The 11,464-nt window shown below is 37.0% G+C and overlaps 1 protein-coding gene across 1 annotated transcript; it reads right to left on the bottom strand.

Moving 5' to 3' along the window:
- Positions 1-126: 126 nt before the first annotated feature.
- On the bottom strand, positions 127-8,881 carry LOC113674959 (U6 snRNA-associated Sm-like protein LSm6). Its single transcript, XM_027191459.2, has 4 exons — positions 8,691-8,881; positions 2,402-2,472; positions 1,272-1,314; positions 127-303 (listed from the first exon to the last, which is right to left on the bottom strand). Exons 1-4 carry the CDS (start codon positions 8,779-8,781, stop codon positions 266-268), a joined length of 243 nt encoding a protein of 80 aa, XP_027047260.1. The 5' UTR covers positions 8,782-8,881; the 3' UTR covers positions 127-265.
- Between the last annotated feature and the right edge of the window lie 2,583 nt (positions 8,882-11,464).

An 11,464-nucleotide genomic window follows, 5' to 3' on the forward strand; every position in this document is an offset into this window, starting at 1 on the left:
AAGTGCTCGCTTAACCAATCAGAGAATAGGAAAAGGAAAGGTATTCGATCAATCAAGAGAGATTGTCTTTGGTGTTGATTGACAGTTGAAAAATAATATCAGAAGTTAAGCAAGATCAAGAAGAAATTTCTGCCACGTGGCAAAGAAAAGTTTATTAGAAAATACGAAAACATCGATTATTTACAGGGAATTCTGAGCAGACTAACAACTACACTTTTTGTGGGATCATGCGGTCTGATTTTTTCCTTTATACACCCTCTCGTTGTCATCTTCGGCTTGTCTTTTGTGTACTGATGTACAGCACTGAAAAGCGAATACAGAACATCAGTAACGTACCCAACTTAACCCTTTAACTCCCGTGCGTGATCAAGACAGAATTTATATATCTATACAATATCATGCAGACAAGTGATGAGAATAAAGAAAAATATCAATGATGGGATTACTAATTGATGCAATACCAAATTCTCCAAACTAACATAATGAGAATCATTTGGCAGACTGTAAGGAGAATTCCTAATGAGATCTTGGGAATTTAAGGGTTAACCCTTTAACCTCCACGAGTGACCACGGTAGAATTTCTCCTTATAACATCGTCACAATATCAAGCGAGGAAGTAATGAGAATAAAGAAAAATGTCAATTAGGGGATTATTAGTTGATTTAATACCAAATTCTCTGAACTAACATTATAATAATTGTATAGCAGACTAAGGAGAATTACCAATGAGATCTTACAAGTGAAAGGGTTAAATGGTGAAGGTGTATAATTTCACACCATGAATAAAGAGTTTCAATGTAAATCCTTGCTGCTAAAAGAGTGGTAGAACAAGAACAAAAGGGAAATCATGTTGGATACAGAAAAGAAAAAACACATGGTAGTGTTAAGCCCAACTTTACCATTTTTTACATACTTATTTCACCAGTTTAATATTTTCTGTTCTTGTTGTTTCCTTTGAAAAGAGCAGTGGTCTATTTCATTCTTCCTCTCATTCAATTTTTACTTTCAAAATTAAAGAGTGTCCTTTAAACAGACTTTACCCCATTCACACCAGCAAAGCATGTTTAACTGAATGAAAATCAGAAACTGAGAACTAGAAATTTACTGAATTTTCCATAGGGTTCAAGAAATTCAGTTAAAATTTTATTTTCAATATGTTAAATTTGCAGCTTCTATCAGGATCAAAATTTCAGACCTGCTTTGATAAAACAGCTTTCAAACATGTTTGAGCTTTGGTGTGAATGGGGTAAAAGATCCTAACAGCTACATACCATTGTTTCCTCTCAAAAAAGCATCGCCATATTTGTTTTTCAACTGAAAAATTAGGGAATGGATTAAATTAATTGGCATGCTGCACACCAAAATATCAGTTGACTCTAAGCAATGGACTCCAGAGAGAATCCAGTTACCCTGCAATGTTTGTTAACCAACTTACCTATAGACATTTTTGAATGCCTAATATTTCCTTCATACTCAAAGAATTCCTTTTTTTTTTCACCCTTAAACTCCCAAGATTTGATTGTTAATTCTCCCCTCTAGCTATCACATATTTCGTGGTAAATTGGTTAAATTGATGATTTGGTGTTTCAGTGTAAATCAAGATAACATCTTCTACCTTTGATAAGTTTGAGTATTCTCATTATCCATTAGCTGGATAACAAATGGATATTATAAGGAGAGGTTACATGTTAATTACTTCTGGGTGAATTCATCCTTCCTCCTTATTGGAAGTCCAATTGAAGAAAGGATGCCTCACAAGCCACAGGATAAAAGTTCATTTTAGACAGTAATGTTTTGAAAGTTCTATTGTGAAACTAGGAGGGAGGGCTGGGGCAGAAGAACAAGGTACAGGAGTTCCCTTAGGATTTAACATTGAAAAACAGCTTGATAACAATTTTAATTAAGTGACGGAGCCTTCAGGAGAACAAGTGTGATATCAGCTCGAGTCCTAAAGCTTATCCTCTCTTACCTAAAATCATCAGATTGTCAATAACTTTGTTTGATCCTGCTTTTGGAAGTCCCTTACAATACTAATTTACAACAGCACAAACCATGTTAATTCAATTAGGCCATCACACCCACAATGGTATTATCTTCATCTCCTCTACATGTCGTCATTGTATGAACATTTTTTTTTCCTATCATGTTTTTGCATTTTGATAATTTGGTAATAATGCTACAATTTCTATAAATATGATGAAATTCAAGGATATATGCCACATTGTCAAAAGGATTACAAGTCCTCAAATATGCAACATGCTCAAATGGTTTAATTATATAAAAAATTTGTAGAAGTATTTTTAGTTTTGTCATTTTAAATATGAACTAAAACAGTTCAAGAACTACAGTAACACTTATCTTAAATATGAGAACTTGCATATGTAAATGAAATTTTCCTTACCTGCCCATTAGCATACTCCTCTGTTTGTTCTAGAGCAATGTTCATGTAACCATCAAGGCAGGCAAGCACTCCTGCAAGAAATCACAGATAGCAATAGTTATGTACCTCTCTGCAAACATAAAAACCTTAAATTAAAGTATGACTATAAACAACAGAGATAAAAACCACTCATGCAGATCAAACACTTTTCCAAACTCAGATGTGAAACCATAGCAACACTATATTATTAATAGTAAAATTGTGAAATTTTGGGAAAATTGCACAGTTGTACAGTTTTCTGCCCAGACTAAGACATATCAAGTATCCTTGGTTTTCATGTAACATAATAAAAATTCAAAATGACAGGGGCTATTGCTGCAGTTTTACAAAATTTCTGCTAAACATTAACCTTTTGGAAAGCAGTTTCAGCAATGTGGGGTTCTCTATTTTGAAAATAGAGCCATTCAAATTTCATTTTTATTTGATGTAAGAATAGCTGTCTGAAAAGGCTGCTTCATATGAAAAATATGATTTTACAGTGTGACATTTTGTTACCTGATCATTAAATCAAATGTGTTTAGACTAACATTTGTGAGTTCACAGTGAATAAATATTAATCATTTTAGTGGTGAAACAAGACAACAAATGTTTGTGTTACACATAAGACCCTACATCCCTGAAACTTGGGCAAGTTGTATATCAATATTCTACTGGCAATAGCTCTCTTGGAGTTGGGCATTCAATACTTTTGACTTTAGATTTCAATTGCATGACAGTGAAAAACACCAATAGACATTATGTCAATCAAAGGCTCCTTGGAGCTACCTCATGAAATATCTTAATTATTCAACTGGGTGATGAGAACTTTAGCCGTTTGCCATCTCCAATATTTTGTGACTTGCACTTAAACTACCTTTTTATTAGTAACTTTAAAAGCTTTTGCTGCAGTGCTAACAGTAGAAATATACCTAACAATATCCTAATGGCGAGGCTTCAACACAACCTTTTTTAAAAGTCAAATAAATTGATGGCCAAACAGGAAAAAAATATGGGAGAATGATGAACATGTTTAATATTGCACAAGCAAGTAACCAAATTCAACAGCACACAAAAAATCTGACTTATAAGATTCACATAGCTGGACAAATAGCTTACACGGTAACTGTCTAACAAATAGAAACTGGTCAAATCCAATGAAATCCACAAAAGCTCAAATCAGCTGCTAAATATTTTTGAAATATAGCTAAATGACAACTAAGCAGATAAGCAAAAATCAATCTTTAAAACAAGAGTTTAAATTGCTTCTGCTATACACAAAATATTTTTCACAAATCGATTGTTGCAACTGTTGTCATTGTCAATTTTGATACTTATGAAAGCCTATTTCTCTCAGTTGAGTATTCTTCTCCAGGTTTGCTCTTTATTTGTGAGGTCTATAGTATATGTACAAAGGTGTAGTTTGCTCAAGCATGGAGCAAAAAGAAGGAAAACACACATTTATCATTTTAGCAAAGGCCCAACATGAAAGACACCATTTTCAATTACGTTCAACTTGATGTACTCTGGGAAAAATTTTGGCCTTGTCCCACCCCTACATATTTGAGCAGAAGACAATAACCCAACTTTGGGGACAGCAGAGAACCCAAAAGGGAGAGCAGGGGATATAATGGTTAAATCCTAATTTTAATAAAAAATATTAAAAGTCTAATAGATTAGAATGGGGTAGGTGAATATATGAGTGAGTGGGTGAATTTTAGGTCCATAAATAAACTTCATATAAGACTGCACTAAGGTCTTGCCATGAGGAAGAAAAGTATAACCATAGAATGTCGTTTTAAAGAGCCACAAATTATCTGAGAAACACCATGGCTTAATCTTAGAATATTTGTTGTAATTCTGCCCAAAACTGTTATAGTTTGATCACAAAGATATATTTTTTTAGGTTTTGCTACCTCTAGGGAAATATGTGCGCTTCAAAAATACTCATCAACATAAAGTTGCTTGTCTTAAAAATTACCACTCTCTTGTTTTTACCAAAATGGTTGTTCAGGCATCACGAGTGTCTTTGTGACAAGCAGAGGCTTTACTCAGCTCTGTCCTATTTAGCTCATGACAAATTTATTACAACACAAAGATGTTTAATCATTTCTAATATTTAATCTGCTAAGTGAAAAAAAAAGCAATTGTTTTATTGATTAAAAAACCCATTTGAGGTAAATCTGTTCAACAGAATGATCAGTCTTCAGAGGAGCACAAAGATTTTTCCAACAAAAATCATTTTGTATTCGAGTATTTACCAATGAAAGCAAGGTCACCCTCTAGAGAAGAATAAAGATCTTTACTATTATTTTAAAAGGCAAATACCCTTTCTTGAGTGAAGGGCAGAAATTCCCTAAAGAAGAATCACAAAATAATGCTCTTCCCACACAAATATTGGGTCTTCAGAGCAGAAGAGTAATTCTTCTGATAAACTTGTTTTAAATGTGAGATTCTGCTGTAATGAATCAAATAATACATCTTTCAAGGTAAACAATGTTTCTTTTCAGAAAAATACCTTAATGCCTGGTTCTTGTCAAAAGCATTTTGTTTTCTTTTGAAAAAAAAAAAAAAAGCCAGGACTCTTCCAACTAAAATCTGAAATACATGTATACGATTTTCTTTTCATAGGAATTCTAATACATAACCTTAACCTTAGAGGGTGGACCACAGTTCTTTCCTCCTGTACCTGATTTCTTCTCCTAACAATCGCAATTCTTCTCTGGGAACAAAGAATCTGAACTTACAAATTCTTCTCTTCTCCGAAGAGGCGTGAATCTTTCAGAAATAATTTAATTAATTCTCAAAAGAATTGAACCTAAAAGTGATACTGAAATATAAAAGCTGTTGAAATTGACAATATTATGCATCAAGCAGACAATGATAATTTTAGCTGGCCTTACTTTTTTTTCTCTCTTTTTGTTTTGTTTTGTTTTTTAATTCATTAGAGGGTTTTCATAATTAATTTACGTCCTGAAATTAAATAGAACAGGCCAGATGCAAAAAAGTGAGCCACAAGCTGTTAAGAGTATACGGGATGAGTGAATAGGATAACTTCGATATGTGTGATATATCATAAAATATCACAAAAGTATGGGCGGCCGTCACCACCAAAAATACAAGGATGTCAAATAGATCAGCAAATACATAGATGGCTTAAGGATCAGTTGCAGGATAGCATAGCTAATAAAGGAATGGCATGGCCAAATTATAGACAGTCTAGTTTTCCTTAGTGAAACAGAACACCCTAAACATGAATAGTTTAGCCAAATGAGAAACGGTCTAGTAGCCCATGTTGAGTTGGAACATGAGATTGTGAAATGGACTAGCTCAATTACGAATAGCTTAGCACTCATTTGCAATACAGTACTCAAACGGTGTAGCGTTGCGTTAAACGGTTCAGGGTAACGTCGAGTAGTACAGCCTACGCACAAACGGTGTAGCGTTGCGTCAAATGGCTCAGCGTAATGTAGAATGGTACAGCGTACACACATATGGTGTAGCGCTGCGGGAAATGGCTCAGCGTAATGTCGAATGGTACAGCGTACATAAAAACAGTGTAACGTTGTGTGAAATGGCTCAGGGTAATGTCGAATGGTACAGCGTACATACAAACAGTGTAGCGTTGCGTGAAATGGCTTAGCGTAATGTCGAATGGTGCAGCGTACATACAAACAGTGTAGCGTTGCGTGAAATGGCTTAGCGTAATGTCGAATGGTACAGCGTACATACAAACAGTGTAGCGTTGCGTGAAGTGGCTTAGCATAATGTCGAATGGTACAGCGTACACACAAATGGTGTAGCGTTGCGTGAAATGGCTCAGCGTAATGTAGAATGGTACAGCGTAGACACAAATAGTGTAGCGTTAGGTCGAATAGCTTTGCAAAACATCAGACGCTCTATCTGAACATTAAATTGCTTAGTATTACTTGAAATATTTCGATGTTGTGGCGAATCGTCGTGGCGTGACGTGAAGGCTATGCCACTCCTTTATTAGCTATGCTATCCTGCAACTGATCCTTAAGCCATCTGTGTATTAGCTGATCTATACGACATCCTTGTATTTTTGGTGGTGACGGCCGCCAAGGCATCTCGCCGAAACCACCAAAAATACAAACCGCAAATGGAACAGCGATCTGCTGGGGGCATGACGTCATCGAATGTGAAGACTGACACGAAACCATTATATGGCGTAGCCGCTGGGGTGTCTACAAAACGAAGACCCCTGTTAATTTCACATCGGTTGGTGCTGAGGAACGCTTTGGGTTAGTTTTTTTAACTGTCCGTGCCTTATTCGGGCAAAAAAATTAGGGTCTTCGGTCTTCGGTCTTCGTTTTGTAGCTTTTGATATGACCGCAATTCAACCAAAGAAGAGCGAAATAATCAGGCCGGCGGTAAGTCAGGCTTTTGCCAAAATGCAAAACGCAAAAAGGCGAGAACTGTCAATCATTTATGGTTCCGGTAAAATGTAAATTACCTTTTTTCGGGTTCCGGACTAAAAAGTGAGAAATTTACAAGTCAGCAAAAGCAAAAGCAAACAAAAGCACTAAGGAAGACCGGGAGCGTTATTTGTTCTTATTTGGGTCATAATTGAATGTCTTCATTTGAAAAACTCTTTTTAGTTGGAACTCTTGTTGCTCTCACTTGACTTGTAAATTTCTCACTTTTTAGTCCGGAACCCGAAAAAAGGTAATTTACATTTTACCGGAAGTACAAACTTTCAGAGCAATTAACTGACACAAGCCAAACATTTCTGGAGAATAAAAAAACACAAATGAAACAATTTTTAAAATTTCTAAACAGACAAATACCTTTTCTCTGCAAGCTATTGACGTCAACTTTAGTGCCAACACGTACAACGGAACTTTTTGCCGGCTGATTGCACTCTACAGACATAAAGCTCATGAAATCTAGCCGCTTTTCACCAACCATAAATGATTGACAGTTCTCGCCTTTTTGCGTTTTGCATTTTGGCAAAAGCCTGACTTACCGCCGGCCTGATTATTTCGCTCTTCTTTGGTTGAATTGCGGTCATATCAAAAGCTACAAAACGAAGACCGAAGACCGAAGACCCTAATTTTTTTGCCCGAATAAGGCACGGACAGTTAAAAAAACTAACCCAAAGCGTTCCTCAGCACCAACCGATGTGAAATTAACAGAGGTCTTCGTTTTGTAGACACCCCAGCGGCTACGCCATATAATGGTTTCGTGTCAGTCTTCACATTCGATGACGTCATGCCCCCAGCAGATCGCTGTTCCATTTGCGGTTTGTATTTTTGGTGGTTTCGGCGAGATGCCTTGGCGGCCGTCACCACCAAAAATACAAGGATGTCGTATAGATCAGCTAATACACAGATGGCTTAAGGATCAGTTGCAGGATAGCATAGCTAATAAAGGAGTGGCATAGCCTTCACGTCACGCCACGACGATTCGCCACAACATCGAAATATTTCAAGTAATACTAAGCAATTTAATGTTCAGATAGAGCGTCTGATGTTTTGCAAAGCTATTCGACCTAACGCTACACTATTTGTGTCTACGCTGTACCATTCTACATTACGCTGAGCCATTTCACGCAACGCTACACCATTTGTGTGTACGCTGTACCATTCGACATTATCCTAAGCCACTTCACGCAACGCTACACTGTTTGTATGTACGCTGTACCATTCGACATTACCCTGAGCCATTTCACACAACGTTACACTGTTTTTATGTACGCTGTACCATTCGACATTACGCTGAGCCATTTCCCGCAGCGCTACACCATATGTGTGTACGCTGTACCATTCTACATTACGCTGAGCCATTTGACGCAACGCTACACCGTTTGTGCGTAGGCTGTACTACTCGACGTTACCCTGAACCGTTTAACGCAACGCTACACCGTTTGAGTACTGTATTGCAAATGAGTGCTAAGCTATTCGTAATTGAGCTAGTCCATTTCACAATCTCATGTTCCAACTCAACATGGGCTACTAGACCGTTTCTCATTTGGCTAAACTATTCATGTTTAGGGTGTTCTGTTTCACTAAGGAAAACTAGACTGTCTATAATTTGGCCATGCCATTCCTTTATTAGCTATGCTATCCTGCAACTGATCCTTAAGCCATCTATGTATTTGCTGATCTATTTGACATCCTTGTATTTTTGGTGGTGACGGCCGCCCATACAAAAGGGTTAATTTTTTTCTGAATTTGAACGCTGTTATTCTAAATGCTACACATGCATCATAAAACACTTCAATGTGCAACTAAAAACAAATCTCGTTTACCTCGGTAATCAACGCCATTATTGAGCTTCACCACAACAGGACGGCCTATGATTTGCTTTAGGAAGTCACTTGGAGTTTGTTTGCGACTCATGTTTGAATTGCTGGAGCCAAAACACGACAGAGTGAAACCTACACTACTTCGCCGTGTCCAAGATGGTGGATGCTACGAACTCGACCCAGTATTTCTCGCTTAGCTAATGAGGTTGGAAAATTTATAATGGTGGCTTGATCGAAATGGAATCAAGGACGGGAGAATATTTCTACTTAACTTTTCTGCTCTCAGCTCTCATGTTTAATTATATAAAGATAATTTTTTTGCTGTTGCTTAAAATGGCCAGTTTCATTTATTTACAACCAAACTTCCCTAAAGGATGGCAGAAATCTAAAAAATCTGATAAAGTGGGACTTTGTGGATCAGCACCAGAGGCTGTGTGAATTAATAAAGAGGTTCTGACATAAAACACAGTGCTGCAAATATAGAGCACAATTTAACAAAGAATATATATATTTTTTTGTTTTGAGTTTGCACACACCTCTCCTCCCCAATTTAACCCATCGGACAATATATATATATATATACTGACCACTCTATTGATGTCTTTGCTGCATTCTTAAATCCTGGAAATGAGCACTTATCCTTACGACCAAGTTTACTAGGGTGTGCACTATCTACGAAGCAGCGAAAAATTCGTTCGAGGCATGCGGAAACATTCGAGAAGTCCGAAGGTCGTCGGAGGCAGAGACTCGTTCACAGCTTGTTCATTTTCCACTTCATTTTCTCAGGGTTCGTGGCCAGCGTTAACAAGAGATTGGATCATGGAAGGATTTATCTGCTTGGATCTTCTTTATTCCTTTGTTCATCGCATTCATCGATCCTTTTGGCGCTAACTTAAGGAGTTCCTTAAAATTCAGTATATTTAAGTTCTTTACAAAAGTGATGTATTTATTATGATCAAATAAAAAAAAAACTAGATGATAAATAGACAAATGCAAAGTCTGTTGGAAGCAAGCGAAAGAGGCCTTGCTCGCTCTACCAACATCTTAACGTTAGATTTCTACAGCTTAACAATCTGGTATTGCAACGCCAGTCACCATAATCTCATCTGCTTTTTAAATACACAATCTTCTCCATTTTCAACAGGAGAAAAGCCACCCGAATGGCTTTCATCATCAGTATGATTTATATCTTAACCTGGATCCCAAACAGCATCGTAATTCTTCTTCTCCAGTTCAGTTCGTGGAAAAGGACTGGCCAGTGGTTGAAAATAGAATCGAAAGTAGATCGTCGGAAAGAAGTTGCCGGAGCGTTTCGGCCTTAAACATTAGCGTTCAACTTTAATGATTTTAACGTAACTCTGAACGCTGAATTTTCCTCGCAAAATTTAACCGATGAAAAATTAAACTTAACCTAATTATGTTATTTTGAGGAACAATTCCCAATAATTATGTTGTTTGACTTCCGTAGAAGTTGAATTCTGAGATGCTGTCGCTTTATTATATACATAAATATGACCACTGTGAAGAATCTGAGGGGAGCTTCTTTAACAATACAACAGCAGGCGGTAAAGTCAATTTTGCCTTTTACCTAGGCAATGATTGAACTGGATGGCTGTGTTACCAATCGATAAAAAAAGGAAAGTAAAAAATGGCCTGTTATTGAGTAAAAAATTAAGAATAACAACATCTTCAAGCTCAAACAAGAATAAAACTGAGATATCGATAGGTGAGTTTTTTCTTATCTGTGCGGAAGCAATTGGAATATTATTCGCTGGAATTCTTCACACGTTGATTTTCCAAAGTCCTTTAAATTTGGGAAATGAAGCTACCTCAGTTACAGCGTTTTTAATGCGGAACTGGGATATTTCTTTCTAAAAAATAAGTTATATTCAGGTAGGTTTTATTCGAAAGTTTTCCTTTTGTAAGTCTCTAAAGTTAAGCAGGCGCAACTCTTTCATAGTGCTTGAAACCGCGTCATTTCAAAAAAGCAACATCCACTTCCAACGCATTCCAAGTAAACATAACACAAAAATTTAAAACCGAGTATGGTTACAAAATCATCCTTATTTAGGCAACAGATGGACTAATTTCCCGGTGCTGAATACAAATGAAGACTAATTTGTAACATAAATAAATATATCAGCCACAAGTTTCAATTTGAAGCGCAAGTCAGCAGTCGTTTAACATGCAATTTCAGCCTTTAACAAGCACAAGTAGCAATAAAAAGGTTTGTCAGCTGGAAAAAATTGTTGCCGATGGTTTTCATTTAAAGTACCTGGCCGCCAAGGGACGAGTCAGAGAAATCCACAACTCGTGCTTGAGAAATTCTCGTGTATTCTCTTAATACGGCTGTTGGCGGATTGAAAGTCAGCCCAGAAACAAAACGATCTTTGAGTTTCCATTTCGATCCAATAACTGGAGGGAGACTGATTTTTTCGATACTGTGTGCTGAGTTCTCTTTCGCTACTGCATCGATAACAGAGTCATCACAAAGTCGAGAAAGACGAGAAACTGCCTTTAATTTGAGAAAATATTCATAATCTATCCTTTGGTAGTCCTCGTCCGGTATTTTTTGATCCATAGAGTCACGTTTTCGACTCAAGGCACAGTGTAAGGCCTTAATCCTTCCTGCGCTACCCGCACCATACCTTTTCCCTTTGATTTCGATTCTCTTTTCTTCTCTATTCGCGCTACATGACCGCTCTAAATTCACGTTTTGTTCACATGTTCCACCGCTCCAGTAAAGTTTGTCTTCGGTTTGTTGACAGCCATCTGTT

Source organism: Pocillopora damicornis, chromosome 10 (genome assembly GCF_964200805.1).
Source record: "Pocillopora damicornis chromosome 10, jaPocDami1.2, whole genome shotgun sequence".
NCBI lineage: Eukaryota > Metazoa > Cnidaria > Anthozoa > Scleractinia > Pocilloporidae > Pocillopora > Pocillopora damicornis.

What these genes read in the sequence shown, in the direction of transcription:
- LOC113674959 (XM_027191459.2), bottom strand. Translation starts at nt 8,781, where the DNA reads ATGAGTCGCAAACAAACTCCAAGTGACTTCCTAAAGCAAATCATAGGC. An exon ending in AGGAGTATGCTAATGGGCAG is followed by an intron (nt 1,315 to 2,401) that starts GTAAGGAAAATT and finishes CTAATTTTTCAG; the next exon opens with TTGAAAAACAAATATGGCGA. An exon ending in TTTTTTGAGAGGAAACAATG is followed by an intron (nt 304 to 1,271) that starts GTATGTAGCTGT and finishes TTCGCTTTTCAG; the next exon opens with TGCTGTACATCAGTACACAA.